Raw genomic sequence first — 19,136 nt, forward strand, 5'->3', positions numbered from 1 at the left:
AATAGGCAATAATCAAGAAGAAATGGATGAATGGGAAAGGCCAAGGAAAAGACTTTAGGAATTGCTACAGACAGCAAGCGGACTTGAATGGTAGAGAAGAAATACTGATATTTAAATGAAAAGTTTCAGAGGAGGAAAAACTGACAACATGAGTGGTAAAACCCACCTAGGAGGACATTGCTCTATGTAAGTCTAAATTCATTTAAACAGTCTTGTAATCAGTTGCTTGAGAAAGATCATTACCAAAAAGTGATGTCCACAGAGTCACTTGAGAGTATCTTCAAAAATAAGAAACTTTGGATCCCAAAATTCAGTGTTTCACTCTAATTGCCTAGAATAGGCTGAAAGAGGATAGAAAAGAAACATGCAGTTTACCAGTGTCAAAGGCGGGTGGGAGGGAAGAATGAAGGGCACCCCCAGCACAGTATGCTGGTAGTGTAGTTAGAGTGGGAAATCTGATCCCTGACACTTTTTCATAATGCCCAATAATCCTCTACTGCCCTTAAGTAGCTTAATTGAAAATACATCATTAAAATGTACTAATTATCTTTTTTTTCTCTTTTCCATCCCAGGAGGTGAATTAGTTATCCCTCTACTTGTAGAAGACCCTTTAGATATCCCTCCTATTGCTACTCGTGCACCTTTCATTACACTTCCCCCTACCTTTCGCCCCCTCCTCACCATTATTGAGACCACCAAAGATTCCCTGTCCATGACCTCTGAGGCGGGGTTACCTTGCTTGTCGGACCAAGGCAGCGATGGTTGTGATGATGATGGCTTGGTGATATCTGGGTATGGCTCAGGGGAAACCTTTGACTCTAACCTACCCCCTACTGATGATGAAGATTTTTACACCACCTTCTCCTTGGTAACAGATAAGAGTCTTTCCACTTCAATCTTCGAAGGTGGCTACAAAGCACACGCACCCAAGTGGGAATCCAAGGACTTTAGACCTAACAAAGTCTCCGAAACTGGTAGGACTACTACCACGTCTTTGTCCCCTGAGCTGATCCGCTCCACAGCTTCGTCCTCGACTGGGATGGTGCCCAAATTGCCAGCCGGCAAAATGAATAACCGTGAGCTCAAACCCCAGCCTGACATAGTCTTGCTTCCGTTGCCCACTGCCTATGAGCTAGACAGCACAAAGCTGAAGAGCCCGCTAATCACTTCCCCCATGTTCCGTAATGTGCCCACAGCAAACCCCACAGAGCCGGGAATCAGACGGGTTCCGGGGGCCTCAGAGGTGGTCCGCGAGTCGAGCAGCACAACGGGGATGGTCGTCGGCATTGTGGCTGCTGCCGCCCTCTGCATCCTCATCCTCCTGTATGCCATGTACAAGTACAGGAACAGGGACGAGGGGTCCTATCAGGTGGACGAGACACGGAACTACATCAGCAACTCAGCCCAGAGCAACGGCACACTCGTGAAGGAGAAGCAGCAGAGCTCAAAGAGCGGCCACAAGAAGCAGAAAAACAAGGACAAAGAGTATTATGTGTAAAAAAAAAAAAAAAAAAAAAAAAAAAAAGAATATTTATATATAAATATATAAATACTTAATGAGATTTAACTGAAATAGCAGAAACATTGCAGCGAACAAGATTGGGAGATCTATCGTTTGTGGGAAAAAGTATTGGGAAAAAAAAATTCAGCAGTGACTGTTAATGTCTCAGTCATCGCTTGGAGTCAGCAAACTGCCCTAATGTATTATAAAGCACACTTAGAGTTCTGGAGATGGCGCGCACAGCTCTGCCCTGATAGTGAACTTGGACGTCTCCAAATCTCCTCCTCCGCTGAACTTTCTGCAAAGGTAGAAGACATCATGGCTTACTTGTTTCATACCTCCAAGTGAGTCTTTAACAATGTTCGTGATCCCTGACTGTATCAATAATTTTTCGGTTTACTTATTTAAAAAAAAAAAAAAAAAAAAAAAAAAAAAAAAAAGGAAAAAAAAAGGAAGGAAAAAGAAAAAATGCAAACATTATTAAACAACAAATAATACTGAACAAACTGATCTGGCCGTGTCCAGCATACATATAATTTTTCGAGATTGGAGGAGGGGAATAAATGATTCTGGAGATTGTTGGCTTTTTGATTTGGTTTGATTTTTTAGGTTGATTTTTGTTTGTTTTGGTTTTTGTTTTTTTGTTACTTTTGGGTGTGGGAGGGAAGGGTAGCGAGAAACACAGTGGGGGTATGAACCAGGACATGAGTTGAGAAGAAATCTCGGAAAAAAAAATAAATCCATAAATAAAGAGAGACTATTGCCATATATGAACTCAAAAGCTACCCATGGTGTTTACTCTGCATATCTGGTTGTGTTGTCTCTAGAATCCGTTGTCTTGCAGTAAGTTGTTTGCTAACAACATAGTAGAAGTGTCTGATGGGTGGTGCTGAAAGAATTTGTCATGGAAAGCTGGTTCCCTTGGATCTGGCTCCAGTATTTGCAATTCAATTGAAGAATAGATAGGTTTGGGTCTGTTCTGATCAGTCATTGGATTTCTTTGAGAATATCACTTGGTATGCATTAGCACAGAAAAACTATGTTTAAAGGGATCTGAAAATTCAGAAAATAATGCTTGAAAAAAAAGTAGCCATTCTGAGCTAACTATACCATGCAAAAAAATAAAGGAGCCATCCTCTGGGTTCTGGTTCTGTGACTGACTACAATGCATGCAAAAAAAAAAATCAGTTTAATAAAGAGATCAGAAAGACAGCACTGGAGTTCAACTTGTGACAAGACCCATAGATGTCAAAAAAGCTGAAAACTTGTAAAAGAATGCAAAATACATAGTGTTTTTTTGACATAAAACTGTTTTTCATATGAAATATTTTAATTCTGTAGCTTGACATTTCAGATCATCTGTGTCTTTCCATTTGCTCTATTCTCTTTTTCTTCTATTTTACATCAAAGAAAATAAAGCTGCTGTGACACACAAAAATAATAAAGAAAAAGGAATTTAATAATATAATATATATATATACACAGATATATTTATCATGATATGTTTGATGGGAGGACTGGAACAGAAGTTCTATTATGGTCTTAACACAGAATGAGGATGTTCTTGAGGAACAAAGTAAAATGAAATAGACAACAAAAGGAAAACTTAAAATGTGAAGAGAGTATGTGTTTTAGATTTGTCACAGGTACCTGTGTCAAAATAAAAAAATCTGAAATTTTGTTTACATATTTTACTACTATTTTTTTTGCTAGTATAATTTCTATATGGATACCCTGATGGTGTATATACAGATTCATGGTTAAATTGGGAATGTCTTCTGGTTTTATTTGACTTATTTAATTTGATTGTTTGCTTTCTATATTTTCCCAGTTCTTATGAAAGGGATTATCTTACTGTACAGAACAATAGCCAGGTGGTTTGACGGCCATGCCTATAATGTGCAAAAAAGCAAATGAAGGAGAGAGGTACAGAGAGACAGAGAGGAAAAATAACCAATACCAAGATGGATAGAGAATTCTGGAATATCAGAAATGTACACTTTTCTGTATACAGATGAAAACTAATCAGCTGTTTAGGTTTAGAAATCTACTCTTGCTGGTGTTTATAAGTCGCATGAATATTTGACTTTGAAGAAGTGTCATCAAATACACACACGCACATGGAAACTTAAACTGAAATATCCCAGCCTTCTCAAACATTTAGAGAAGATGCTTTCACGTTAACAAGTATTTTCAGTGCGTGTATGTGTGCGTGTGTGTGGTGCGTGTGCGTGCGAGGTTGAGTTTTTTTCCTTTTTTATTTTTTATACTAAAAAGAAAAAAAAAAGACAGGTTTTAAAAAGGTATGAAAGCACGATTTTAGATGACTTAACTGGCCGAAACTATATAAAGTTGATTATATCTTGATGTCTGTAAAAGATTGCTGTTCTTGGAGTCTTGGAGTCTTGTGAAATGATTTCCTGCTTTATTTCTTCCTTTCCTTTTTGCTTTCCTCTTTTAAGTTAGAGAAAAATGATTTACTCTTTCCTTTTTTGTGTAAGTTTCTATTGGACAGTTTTTGGGAACATGTGCATTTCTGTATGTGGGCTTCTACCATATCCCTGTTGCTTTATGGACAACCTTAAGAATTTTTATTTGAGTTATTGTGATGTTACTGCTTTTTTTCCCCACTTTCTTTTTCTTCTTCCTTTTTGATTATTTTTCTTTTCTTATTTGCATTTTGTTTAAAGATATGCTTAGCAATAAAATGTTCTTCCCAAAGCTCTGGATGTTGCTGGGTTTTTATTTCTGAAACTGTAAAGGGAAATTCCAGACCTTTAAAGGTGAAAAGTGGTCTGTGAAGCAGGTATCCACCACCCTGTGGGAGTGTCTAACTACCAGATTATAGAATCAGTCATATTTGCATTCGTCCTTTAGTCAAATGAATCCTAATTCTTTCTTTTTCAGGGACACAAATGCAACTTAGCATGGGATCTGCTCACAAACCCTTGTCTCCCACCACCACCTCAATGGGTAGCAGTTGCTCTCGGGAGCAGGGTTTCAGTGACCTCAGATAAAAGACAGAACTACACATGACAATACTTTTACCACTAACCTTTTGTATAAAAGTGGTTACTGATTTGCCTATCAGTATGACTTAAGCTTCACTGAGCATTTGAAACCAAAACACAGCCATTTTACCTCCAAGAGGAGACAGTAGGTCTAGATCCTTAGGGCAAAAAGGTCAGCAGAGAAGTTCAAGGTATTTGAGGGGTAAGATTTAGGGTCTGACCCAGTTCTAGCAGTTCCCTCTGGGCTAGCTATTTGCAGCTACACATCTAAGATATTAATATGCCCTTTCTAAAATGTTGTCTGTTTTCATTCTTGCCTTGAAGAATGTACATTTATGGGATTCTGGATTCAAGAGTCACAGAATCAGCCAGATTTGAAAGGACCTCTGAGATCATCAAGTCCAACCCTTAATCCACTATCACTGTGTCTACCAGACCATGGCACTGAGTGCCACATCAGTCTCTCTCCCTGGAGAGCCCGTTCTGATACCTGATCACCCTCTCTGTAAAGAATTTAAATAATTTTTTCCTAATATCTTGGCACATTTGCCAACCTGGTAATGAAGTATTACAACTGGGGGTGTCATAAATGCATGAGGCTGGTGTGTGAGATCTTGACTGATTTTTACTCCTTATGGTAGAAAGTTTCCCTGCATTAGTAACATGGGTTAAGGTACAAAGTTAAAAGCTTTTAACCAATTTGGTAAAGCACTGTCTTACAAAAGCAAGCTACCCCACACTGATTTCTTCTCAGTCCATACATGTCTCATGGTGAAATATCTCCAGTCTGTCCCAAAATGTTCCTGATAACCTCCTTTGTCTGAAGTGACTGTTTATGTTGTCTTTCACAGACCTGAAAATATGATGCCATTCAAGGTAAATTTTTAGTAAATTATCAGTTTGCAGAGTTCTGTGTTTATAATCTGGGTACATGGACCACATAAACAGAGCACACAAATGCAAGAGATTTTCTTGTGCTGCATATTCCTAAAAACGGGCACATAATAAGGTGTGTAAGTCTTACTGAAAACAGAAGAAATCAGCTACATCAGTACTTTTAAAAATTGACACCATTTCAGTGTAGCAGTCAGGTAAAGTTAACTAGGTAGTTTTGATTGCTTGGACTTTTGTAGTATCAAATCATGTAGGTAAGTGATGGACTAGATTCTTCTGCCTCTCTCTTACATGAACTTTACAGACCTCACCCACCTTCAGAGTGGGAGTCAAAATGAGAGACAGCTCAGGTTTGCTGTAAATTACTTGAAGTCCATTTCAACATGCTAGGAGGGAGATGCATTATCATGTTTTTTCTTTAAATTACATTGATGTAGACAAAAAAAAATTTGCACATCGTTCATATCTTGCACAAACCCAACAGAAGCACTCCTGCACCAAGCACAACTTAAAGCCACTCAGCAAGAGGTTTTATCCACCACTCAATCTCTTTTGTTTGCCTGTTTACAGAAGAAAAACAAAGGACAATGTCTACGTGAAATGAAGCAAAATCATGAGAAAGCAGCTGGGAAAACCATAGACACACTTTTCTTCAATGGCTTGTAAGCTGGGCACTATGCCTAACAGCTTTGGCTGGCACACATGGAAAATTAAACTCACTAGGAAAGATTTTTCAGAAAATACAGGTATATTTAATAATGCTGCCAAAGCCTTTGGAACACTATGAAAAAACCCACTTACTAAGCATTTGGATTTCAAGACCAGTTACATAAAGTGTTAAAACACTTGAACACAAAACAGGACAGAATCATATCATGGAAAAAAAAAGTGGAAATGGGAAATGTGAAGGGGCTGAAAATCATCAGTAATGGTACCTGAATTACTTCCTTGTTTCCAATAGTTCTTCAGGTCCTATAGTCTGGCTCAATAGTTTATTGTTACCATTACCAAGTAGTGTTAACAGTGACTCTTTAGAGTGGGGGAAGAGGTAAATGGAAGGATCATTCACAGGGTGATAAGAAACCCCCTTCTCAGGAAAAGTTTCCAGGGGCTATTTGGAAGAACAAGTGAAGAGGAAAAGACACAGACTGCATACAGTAGGCAGCCATGCACCTAGGAAAGCAGCAGGTGATGAAAAGGATTTTGATTTCCAAACCCAAGAATGCACAAGCCAAGCTATGCCTGTTCTAAGAGTATTTATGTAAATTGAATCAAACCCTTTTCTCCACATGTATTATGATCTTGAGTTTGTTTGCACTACTGTTTTCTACCCAAGAATTCACACCTTACCCAGGGATGAGGAACACGACACTCTTGCAGTAAGTCTATTTGAACTCTAAGTATTTGATCCCTGTCACTTCTGCATTGTATGTTTGGTCATTTTTCATCTCTGCCTTTTCCCTGAGTCACAAACATTAATTTACATCCACAATTCCTTGTGAGCAGATACTGGTACCTCTCCTGTGTAAGGATGGGAACTAAGACAAAGTTAACAGGCTGGGGCTATACAGAAAATCCATGGTTATACAAGATTAGGTTTCAAAGCTTATGGACTCCCTCAGCCTACTTGTGCCTCCAAGGTACACTGGTGTGCTGCCACAGGTAGAGTCCTCTGGCTAACTTTAGATTCTTCGAATCAAGAGCTGGCTATCAGAGTTCAAAGACTTAGAGCAAATGGTGGAAACACAGGAGCTGTTAAAGAGTGAATGAAACCCTTTTAAACTAAGAAAGAAGTGATTTAAAATGGAAAATATTGGGTTACCAATTGTGCATTAAAAATGTCCCTTATTTTTATACTAGTAAAGCCATAATCGCATGCATCCATTTGAATGCCCAAAGCAAGTTTGAGTAGGTTAGAGTTTAGCTTCACTGTCTGCAAATTTCTGTAGAAAATCACTTCCTGCATCTGTATTGTTTTGCTATAAAAAATTTTTAATAGCAATTACTATAATATCAAGAACAGGACTTTTTTTTTTGCATCTAGCTATAGGAAGAAAGACTAAATGCCCTTTCACTCCTGGGTCAGTGGGAGTTGAAGCTGATTGTTATCTTTCACAATCTGCATGGAAGTGCATGGTGTTCCCAGGATTTTAGCTAACAAATATCTTATCATCTGCATAAATTGAGTTATAATTATTACAAATATTCAGAACCTACTGTTACTTCCTTTGAAGCTTCCCTTACAGTAAACAGAGAGTGCTCCCATTCCATAATTCTCTGCAAGTTTTGCAGTTTGGACTTTTTCTTTTTTTCTTTACCTCAAAATGTTCACTGATTTCTTAATACATTGGCCACTATTGATCATAAAGAAAAATAATTATGCTATGCATTGTAAAAGTTTACTCGGTAATAAAGGAAGTTTTTGAGGGCTGTTTCTACTCCCTGAAAGCCTTTCTAACACAAGGATTGACTGTATAGTAAACTCTCAAAAGCCTAGCCTTCACAGTTTGTCTGAGATTTCTGGTTTCTGAAAACCAGGGCCTGTTTTCATTAAGCATAATATGAAGATTTTTTTACAGAAAGGGACCTCTAAATTTGAAGTTCTTATGTTTCATAGCTGATGGCACTTACTATCTCACTGACCCATTTTTCTGGAACAATGTAACAAAATAAACTACATACCCAGCACATCTGGATAAATTCAAGCCCACTCCTCCAAACATGCTGTCGCATTTAACACACTTATACTAGGCTGCACTTAACACACACATACAATGTGAATACAGCAGGCATAATAGTTTATTATTTAGCACTATAGCTTATTGCAACTTGAGCACTTACCACTGAAATCAATAAATGGTTTGCCACTGATTCCAGAGAGCATTGGAGAAGCACTTTAATGAATCTCTGCCATGGCTGCAGAACAAACTCATTGCCAATAGATGTAAAGGAAAAGTACAAGCAGCTTTGAAGCCAGCTGCAGTTCCATGCCTGGTTTTGTCACATAAGTTAAAGGATCCATACTTTCTTCTACAACTTCCCAACCAATTTTATCATGTAATGAGTCCTATCTGCTATGGGCCATTTAATACAGTGCCACCTGTGCCATTGTATTCTCATAACTTTGGGCTAAAGTTCTTAAAAGTCCTTGTCAAACCATATGTAATAGAAGTAGAGATGTTTGTTTCAAAAATCGTTTTAGAGTTATGTCTAAATGTGAAACACAGATGCAAGATAGTTGCTTTGCCCCACTTAGAGAAGTTCCCAGCTAGGTTAAAGCATTTATTGTCATGTTCAGCACAGTCATTTACATAACTGTGGGGCCAAATCAAGTCCCAGGTCCAAAACTTTTACTTCTCAAAACACAAATACAGAACTAGATTCTATAACACGAGCTCATTTGTATTATTTTAATACCATTATATGGCAGCATTTGTGCTAAGGAGACTCAAACCAAGCAATATTGTCATTTGTGTGAGGAAAAAAAATTAGCCTCATACTACTAGGCAAGCAACCTTGAGCTGAGTCGAAGCTTGGTACTAATGACCATTCACTCACCTAACCAAGAAAGATTTTGTAAACTAATTATCAGTGAAGAAGCATGAAAATTTTTCATTTTTATTCAGGAGATTTGTGAGCTGTAGCCCAGTTTCATTTCTTCCTCACAGTTTAAGCCAGAAAAGTACTTGCACTAGACCAGCAGCAGCAGGTACTGCATTTCTGCACTGGCAAGATTCATACCCTCAAGAGATACCAGACAGGGCTAAAGTGTGGGCCATAGTGCACCACTGGTCTGCTTTAGCTGAAATCTTTTGCTGAGAAGTGTGAATGTGATGTGGTGACACAACCTGCAGAGACAAAACCCATTTTTGGAGGTAGGATATGTTCGTGCTCTCCCCCATTCATGATAAGCTTCATTCAGTCTTTAGTCATAACAAGAAATCAGATAACTTTTAGGACATCACTGCCTAGGCATGCACTACCTCTGCGTTTCTGAACCACAGCCCTTTGTCTGCAACGCAGACAACAATGAAGACAGTGCAAGAACCAGAAGGCAACAGCAACAAAAGCATTCATCTCAGAGGCTTTTTAACTGCAGAGACATGGAAATGCATGCTCTCACAAAACACAGAACCACATACGTGGCTACTGAAGAAAAACAGTCTTATGTGTAGTGAAATATTATTGAAACATTATTGAAACAGAGGACATGCCACTAGGAAAGTGTCAGTCCCATGCATTTTTTAAGATTTGACTTTCTTTTTGTCTTGACCCTTGCTGGAAGCAATAAAAATCCAAATTTAAAGGCTCTTATTGGTGAAGTAGAGAGCTGGCAGACTGTACAGATGAAGTGCTCATCAGTGCTGGGGAGGAGGGGAGAAGAATCTGAAACCCTATAACACACACAGTAAACACAGATATGTGAGTTTTATGCTAAGAACATTTCTGCTTCCATGCTGTTATCTCTTACTGCCAGAATAGCCCTAAGGATTAAGATGGTTTATTGGGATCAAATGCCTTAGAGATTATTATAGTGCTGACTGTTTACTCATTCGCTTTAAAATACAGCACTGAGTTTATATCCCTGCATGTGCATCTCACAGTCACAAATTCTTTTCCACTCCCTAAGTGGGTCAGCCCAGATTCCTAGCCTATCCTATTTTCCATATCCAATATAAATCTCCAAAGACATCTTGCTATGGCTGTGTAGCTGGTCTATCCCTTAAAAGCATTGTCAGCATTCAGATCTCAGCACTTGCTGCCAGCGATTAACACAAAACTTTTGTTATAGGATTGTTTAGGCAGGAATAGATCATGATGAATGAGTTAGAGGCTGAATCATCTCATGCTTAAAGTAGCTGAGGGCTGAGAGGGAAAGAAATCTGGGGTCTTAGTCTAGAATATACTTTTCTGCAGGAATGTCAACTGTGCCCGTAGAGGTAAGAGACTTTTGAGGTCATTTAGCACAGGTTTTCTTAAAGTTATCTGGTGTATAAAATGAGTGCCTCTAACCAAGAGAATGTAAAGAAAAAAATCAAAGCCAGGCTCTTGCTGTCAACAGTTTAATTTCCCTTTGCAACAGAGCTGATGTTCTGCAATTTTGTCTGACTTCCATATGCTCTTATTGAGCCTGACGTGCATAGCCTGGGATCTTGCACAGCTGAACACCTAAGAAAACCCAACCTGGCAAGTACAGTTTGAATTCAAACTGCCCATGTTTTTTCCCATGTTGTGCTGTTATTGCAAACTCCCTGGCTCCATCTTCTTCTACACCCTGACAAAAGGAGCAGACATCCACCCACTTCACTCCCCAATCCTTATAAATAGTATATGAAGGCCCTAGGCCATATGCAGACCCTTATCACTGTCTTCTTCATATTCAGCAGTCACTTTTTAAATGCTAATGAGGGTTTGTTCGAGGTTTTGCAAAGATGATTTGGCAGCTCCACTGTGGACCAGTGGAGGGAATATAATGGTTGCTCCATTCCATTCTTTACAGCTTGTTTCTCCCCAGGTGTAGTACTTTTTACTTCTCTGTGGTGACCTTCATGAGGTTCCTATTGTTCCATTTCTCCTGCCTGTTGAGGTTCCTCTGAATAGCAACACCACTCTCTGTATGGAAGCAAGAACCTCTGGTAGTGCTTCCAGTTTTGTGTCATCAGCAAACAGAGTGTACACTGCCCCAACATCCACATCATTAATGAAGATGTTGAACAGGACCGGACCCACTATTGACCCCTGTAGACTACACTGGAGGAGATGTTTTCTATCCTCTATTTTAAAGTAGAAAGAGAAAACATCTCCTCCAGTGTAGTCTACAGTTCAGTGATTCCAACACTACGAGACTGGGTTTATACATCCCTCAAGCAACAGACTTCAGTATTCTGCTGAACCTGAGCTATTCATTCAATCTGCCTTTGCTTAATATCTCAAGAACCTAAGTTAAGTTTGCATAAATCAACAAAGACAAGCAGAACACCTCATCCAGACCTGAAGCCAAGAGGCCCAGAAAAGAGGAGAAATGCATACTGCAAGCTTTATAGATCCGTCTCATCACACACACACACACACACACACACCCCTCCAGTATCTCAGCACAACCCCTGGAATGTTAGAATGAGCTGTACATCTGCACTTACATCCTCAGGTAAATCTGGGTTCCAGGTTAATCATTCAATCCTGTCTGAATGTGTTTCATGTGCTAGAAAAACACAAACTATTCTCACAAGTTTTCCATCATATCAAATATGATCTAAGACAGAAACACGAGCCCTGACACCACAGGTGGGCTCACAGGAGTAATTTTAAATAGAAGCCTTTACTCTGAAGATCTTCCTAAGCAAAGTGAGTTCCCTGTGAAGATTTTCCAAAGCAATACCTGACAGTTTGATGCAGAAAAGTAGGACATCTTCTAAGTGAAATCATTAGGGAAACAGTGTAATTTGGATAAACAAGATTTAGTTGAAGTATTGAGTTAAATGTTTTGCAGTTAAAAAATATTCCTTCAGAATTTTAATACATTCCTTTGTCTGGATCTCAAGTCTCAAAGCTCAGCCAATGACACTGCACTTTAGAAACATAATAAACAGGTGTTTAGGGGTTGGGTTTGGTTTTTGGTTGCTTCCAAGCATAGGTACTGCAGCTACAATGGGCGCAACACATCTAACACTAGATTTCTCCAGACTGGTAAAAGGATGATGGGCATCAAATCAAAATGTTTGTGATCAGTGCAGCCAGGGATCCCCATTTCAGGGTTTCTCAGCCTGCCAGGTTACTATCATTCACTTAACTTGAATAATGTGTTTTTTCTTGCACAGCACAGAGACTTGGTCCCAAAAGTTAGCTATGCAGCTGAGCTGTGGGCATGTGCAGAAACCAGCAGGTGCATGTCATAAGCCATAGTGATATCCCAAGTGCATGGCCATGAATGCCCAATTATGCACCCACACACATACATACACATACATACATACACACACACACACACACACACACACACACACAGAGCCATCTCAGCCTGAGAGCAGCAACTCTGGCTGTGTAATGCTTAGCAACAACACTGCTTAGCAACAGGAATCTCTACAGCCCAATTTAATGCTGGGCTGGAGTGACTTGCACTGAGACATTCAGAAGTACTAATTTACACTAGAAGATATTAATGTCCAGTCTAATTAAGAACAATATTCTTTACGCTGGTTTATTTATGAAAACATGATAGCAGGAGAAACCCTGTTTTTCAGGGTGGATGTGTGATGCAGGAGAGGTGAAAAGGGCCAAGCATGAGATCATTACTGAACTGTGACTATGCAATGAAAAAGCAGAAAAATGTAGCAAAATTATATTAAAATACATGACAATGGTCAAGAGATATTGCACTAAAGTGGTGAAGGATTATTATAAGTTTGGGGAGTTTTTAATCTTATTTAAGGGGATTTAATGTCAGTGAATGGTATTAGAGTAATAACCCTGGAGACCCAAATCTTCTGTTTACTCTTAATACAAGCACAGCAGCACAGACTGCACTAGTTCCAGGCTCTCCCTCCTCTCTCCCCTAGTCCAGTTCCTGGGAGCAGTAGAGAGGGAAACATAACCCCCAGTTTTGCCAGCCCAGAGGGTCCCCATCAACTGCAAATGAGGTGTTTCACCAAGTCATATATGCTAGATAGCTCAAGGCTTATGAAGATTTTCTCACTCTTCTTGATTAGGCTTTGATTTTGTCAGACTTTTCCTACAGAATATTTTTTGAATAGACAAAAATTTACATCAGTTCTGTAAAAGTATTCCCAAGCAACTTCACATCAGATTGTCTGATCTGATTATGCTTAGGAATCCCACATAAGCAGCAGTCTTCTCTAATATCTTTTGAGGAAACTGGACCCAAGCTCTCAAGTTTTGTTTTCTATTTTCAAAGCAGACATCACAAATCTCAGTCAAAAGCCCATTTTGCCAAACAATAACTTTGTCAGAAGTGTAACTTTGCTGTACTCTTGGAATACTTGTAAAAAGAAGATTGTAAGTCATTCCAAAAACCTATAACTGCTGATGTACACCAAGTATACTTTTCTATCCAAGTTGCTCCTTCACATTTCCATGAAACTCACAAAATAGAAATCTGGTTGAACATACAAGCTTGGTATAAGGCTCCAAATTTCAGTTTACAAACTTGGGTTTAGCTACACCAAGAAATTATAACAAACAGTAGAAATTAAGATCTGCTATAAAGAAATAGAATTGGTACAATTCATATAGTTTTGTCACAGTGATTATAGTGGTGAGCATCAGCTATGGGGACAAATCACAAAGGATGAAAGCCCTTCAAAAATGTCCATACGTTTGAGAAAAGAGTCTGGTATCATCACTGTTCTCATCTGACATACAAGAAAGCAGCAGCATTAAAAACAAAAAACAAAACAAAACAAAACAAAACAGGGGTTTATGCTTTCTAGCAGCTAGATAATATCAGAAGGAGGTTGACACCCAAATCTTTGATCCACAGATTTTGCTCATGTCCTTTACTCCTAGGTAAATATGCCATATTCATTTTTTATTAACTTTTATTAAGAAGATGAAGTTATTCTAAAATCAACATGAAGTATACTAACATAATTCTGAAGGGGGCAGAGATTTAACAGGTGTTCACCATTAAAGTTATACTTTAATGCACAAATTTTTTTATTACTCTTGAATTGAGCATCAGAGGATCTACAATCTCATCTTTGCCTGTGATATATAATAGATCAAGAAGTACTGAGAAAAAGGATTCAGGAAACAACTGGTAACAAAAGACAAGTCTAAAAGGTTTCCAAGCTTTCCTTAAGCCTATCTATGAACTGAAAGACAGTTAAAATATATCTCAGAATTGTTCACTGTTACTTATTCAACCCCATTCAGAATTATTTTGCTAGGATTAAGGTGTACTGCAAATTCTAAGGTAGCCACTGCATTTTCCTGCCACTTATGTTCCTGTGATATATTAAATGTCTATCGTTTTTAGGAGTTAGAATGCAGCTGCAAGGCAATGATTCAATGCAAATTAAATGTCTCATGTCACATGCATCAAATTAGCACTGTTCAGCACAACATTAGCTGCTGGCAGCCATTGTTTTAGCTGGTTTTAACACAGACAGGTACCCACTGCAGCTTCACACATTGATTTTATGCTCAGGATCCTGAGGACTCATAATAGGCTCTTGATTTTTGGAAATCCCAGTCCTTACCTGGAAGTGCTGCACTGCCAGGGGAGTTAGGGCTCCCCTAGGAGCAGAGCATGGAGCAACAGCTCCTGTGCCACTGTCATGGCTGCAGCCAGCACCATGAGAAAGCATAATAAGTCTGCAAGCTGGCAAGATACCTAAAATGGGCCATTAATTAGGTCACTTCCTCTAAATGGTAATGTGAAAAATATTGAATTATTTTAACAGATGCTACATGCTTTCACATTAAAGCTTTTTACACTGGTTAACATTGCTTTTACATATTAATAGCACCAGAGCCTAGGAATTATTCAAGATTAACGCTGCTAAAGCCTTGGAAATCACAGAAATTATTAAATTATCATAGGAAAAAGTGTAGTTCTGTAGAATAAAATAAGTTCAACATTTTTATTTCACTTCAGTTGATAAACTTGGACATGGCCATACCAGAGAAATAGTTCTGCAGAAATTAAATTTAACACTTTTAAAAATTTTGTTTAATTATTTATAACAAATAATAAATACAAAAAAATCTTCAAAAACCCAAACATTGCATAATTCTTATACTTTTAACTACAGGTATTAGCAACAAAAATTCCTTCCTCTGTTACTTTTTGCGCATCAGTTTATGCAAGACCAGAATAGGTTCTCTAGAAAAATGTGTCAGTCCTCATCTGATGATTTGATTCTCTTTGTGTCTGATTTGTCAGTTTTCAGGCCTAATAATCTGTTTTATTTTTAAGTTGAATGTTCCTGTTCTTAAGTCCTCTCTCTGATAAATAAAAAAATCCCTTTGGCATCTGGCATTTTCTCCTTAGAACGTTATTTATGCACTCTTTACAAGCTTCCTCTAAAGCTTTCTTAATAATATGAATGTGCTGACTCTGTAGCTTTTTCACTGCAGGATGTTTTCTCCTACTTTCAAGCCAATTTTGCAGCTCTTTTCTGTCTCTTTCCACAATTCCATGATAGCAAAAAATATTGGCTATCAGATAGACTGTGGACATCCACTCTCAAATCCTTCAGTGTCTTGTCAGAAGATGAAAATACCTCCACATTCTAAATTTTATTTCACTCTTCATAAGCAAAAAGAACAAAAACTGTTGCATTTATATTGCAAAGTTTAGAAATACACTGTATTGCTATTCCATATGCTTTCCCTGTACTCTGTAGGGTAGGATAATCATGGAAACATGGAATATTAGCAATATCCCTATCTCTTGCTCTCTTCCTAATACCACTCTGCACATGAAGTTTTAAACTTTATTAGAGTATTTTGAAGCATGTTCTGAGTGTTTTCCTAAAACCTTGTGCAATCCAGATGCTTCATGCACTCTGGGATGAATGTTTATTGTACAGTCACCTGTGATGGTAAGGCACTGAATTCAAGGGTACAGACAGATATTTCCAGTCCTATGTGCCCATTTACCCATAGTTTCAGCTCAACACAGGTGTTTACCTCAATTAACAATGCTGCAGCCCAAAATGAGCTGAAGATCAGATTTCATTAACATTTAATTCTATCTCACTGGCATAATTATCGCATTAATGTTCACTATATACTTTTGAGTGTATAGGGAATAACCATGCAACAAGGATGGGCCTCACTATTGCTATGGCAACAGAAAAGAGCAGTAAAAAAAGTGAAAGTTTCTTACTCTCAATAGACAACATGAGACAGAAGGGATAAGCCAAAAGATTCACTATCACCCCACAAAGGAGAAAGCAGGGATGACTTGAGAAGAAAACAAGAGGTTAAATTAGGACATATATCTAGATTGAGCTGCACTTACTTCATTCCTTACTGCTATAAGCTCCAAAGGACACTGCCTCAGAAAGCCTAAAGAACAACCCCCATGGGTAGCACTGGGCGGAGGGCTGCCTCAAACAAGCAGGGTTACACACTGCAGCTTCTCTGTCTCAAGCTTCACCTCTACAAACACCTGATTGCTCCTGTTATGCAAATGCACTCTCTGTGTTATTGAGAGTCTGAGTTAACACAGTCTCTGTTATGCATTACATAGCTTTCAAGACAGTGTACCTGCTTAATTCACTGACAGTTATTTTCATACATGTTGTCTGTTCTTGGTCTACCTCTCCAGCCAAAATCTAAGGTCAAAATTACAGTAAAACTCTGGAAAGAACTGAGGCTTTTGTTTTCTCAGTTTCTTGGGGTTTGTTCTTCTAAGGTACAAATATTGAGAAAACTTTACATAAGGTGAGTCAGAAAACTATAAACCAAAAAGGAAAGTGCAGATTTTATATGCAGTGTTTTCACGTTTCTCAGTTTTGAAGAGAAACTAGCAGCTGCCCCCAATTAGAAGAGGAGCTGAAGTTAGCTGTGCTGTATCATACCCAATGGGGCTACCACAGTGCAGCTAAAGAAACTGTCAAGAGGAGCAAGAAATCCAATTTCATTCCCTCCTCCCCCATCCCAAGATAAGCGAGTTCTGTTTTTGCAAGCTAAAGATTACAGATCATTTCCACATGCAAACCCATGTCATACCCTTTTAACATTCTCATGTGAGTACTGGAGATTAACCCCTTTTGAGGTTTCAAAACAGACTCAGCCCACTGTAAAATATCACCATGAAGGAACAGAAAAACAATAGCTACTGAAAGAATGGTAGAAATAGCTAAATTATTTAAAAGTGTTTGGGGCTTGGGGCTTGCTTTATGCAATAATCAGATGCAAAAGAGGCACTACTGATTCCAGCCATTTACTTTTTGTTTCACTTCTACAAGGACACTTTTCCCCCATGTTGTCATGGGGAACAGGTGCAGGTTAGCACCCTGTCACCACCTGAAGACTCAGTACAGTTGGCATCGATGTCACAGGCAAATCAGACTTTCCACCACCACCCCATGTGGCTCCTCTGTTTAACCTAACAATTAATGATGGTCATATTCTTTGCAAGCCAAGCATTTGTCCCCTAGGATCTGATGGGAGGCCAATGCTTAATGTCACGTGGATGATTGCAGATAAATAACACCAATTATTTTAAATGCCTGTATGCCTCAGAAGAACCTTGGCTGTATTATTCCCTCTCTTACCTTCCAGTGCTGGGTTCTGCAAAGTAAATCAAGTGTATTAAAGGCATCCTAGGGACAGACATTTTAGTTCATTGCTGCCAAGAGTTAGAGTACAATGGCTTTAAAGTAGAAGAGGGTAGAGTTAGGCCAGACATTAGGAAGAAATTCTGTAGCATGAGGGTGCTGAGAGACTGGAATAGGCTGTCCAGAGAAGCTGTGGATGCCCCATGCCTGAAAGTCTTCAAGGCCAAGTTGGATGGGATGTAAAAAAACCTGGTCTAGTGGAAGGTGCCCCTGCCTACGCAGGGAGGCTGGAACTAGATGTTCTTTAAGGTCCCTTCCAGCCCAAACCATATGATTCTGTATCTTGTAGATACTCAGGCATCTTGCAGATATTCTTCTATTAGACAGATGCTCCACTACCTGACTGAGGCAGCAACTAAAATCAGATTACTGAAAAATCAGGATCACCTTAACTGCCACACTGTTGCAGAAGAGCAAATCATTCAATCTCTGATATTCAGTGCTCTATGACTACCTGGAAGGGAGCCTACAATGAAAATTGGGTAGGTGGCCTGGTGTCCCGGTGATCATTATGCAAATTTGAGAGTTGGTGTCCACTACTTCTCCAATGGTATTTCAGACAATTTTGTTTAAGACTAGACTACCAGTCTGATATGCCACCCAACAGCAAAGTATACTTCTTCATCTGTACAAAATGTATGTGCTAATAACTAATACTAAAGCTGGGGCACTAGAGGCACATATAATTTAGGTCAGCTGGATTTAATACTAAATCCTATAGCTTGCAAAACTTGTATTTGGAGATTTCACAGATCTATGAGAAAGGACAATCCACATTCATCAAACTTATAAACTCTTGTCTCCATTTTAGAAGTCTAAGTAGGTTGAAAAACAAAAGGGAAAATGATAGTTCACAAATAATTTGCTGGCAGAGGGAAAAGTAATGAATAATTTACTTGACAAACATGATCACATAATAGAAAACATATTCATAAATCTTCTTAATTGATGGGGAAAATAATTGAATAAACTCTGCAAAAAGAATGTGACAAATTGGAATTAAATCCCTGGTCTGGTTTAAAACATTGATAGGGCAAGAGTATTATATCTGCAAATTCAACACTCTGGGGTAAGGACCACAAAGCTATAGAATCACATTCCCTTGTTTCTCCTGTTATCACAGGATCAGGAGGTGTTCAGTGTTTCACTGACTTATGGCACAGATTTTACAGTCACAAGACATTAACAGGTTTTACTCTCACAAAATGCTGGGAGATAAAACCCTTCAGTCACCCTTCCAGCTGTCTAGAAGGAGCAAGTTCTCACCTCCCAGCTCTGCAGTGGAAGTAAGTGGCACCCCAGAGGGCTCCTTCTCTTCTGCCAGATTGAAGTTGGTGTTCTTAGGGTCTGGTCATCTCAATAATGTCAGTATTCTTGGCAAAGAGGCAAAGGTTCTGGCTTAGCTGGACCACAGGGAGT

The 19,136-nt window shown here is 38.8% G+C and overlaps 1 protein-coding gene across 11 annotated transcripts in view; it reads left to right on the forward strand.

Annotated features, from left to right (window-relative positions):
• NRXN3 (neurexin 3) overlaps window positions 1–1,922 on the forward strand; it is an 897,015-nt gene extending 895,093 nt beyond the window's left edge. For 5 of the 11 annotated variants that reach the window (XM_030451652.1, XM_030451653.1, XM_030451654.1 and 2 more), the window contains one exon: window positions 1,197–1,922. In XM_030451652.1, coding sequence (XP_030307512.1) covers window positions 1,197–1,498 — 302 coding nt within the window. In that variant the 3' untranslated portion in view covers window positions 1,499–1,922. Of the gene's footprint in view, window positions 1–572 lie in introns of all 11 variants that reach the window. The other 6 variants (XM_030451649.1, XM_008505178.2, XM_008505179.2 and 3 more) reach the window with 2 other exon arrangements.
• The last annotated feature ends 17,214 nt before the right edge of the window (window positions 1,923–19,136 follow it).

Source organism: Calypte anna, chromosome 5A (genome assembly GCF_003957555.1).
Source record: "Calypte anna isolate BGI_N300 chromosome 5A, bCalAnn1_v1.p, whole genome shotgun sequence".
NCBI classification, from domain to species: Eukaryota; Metazoa; Chordata; class Aves; order Apodiformes; family Trochilidae; genus Calypte; species Calypte anna.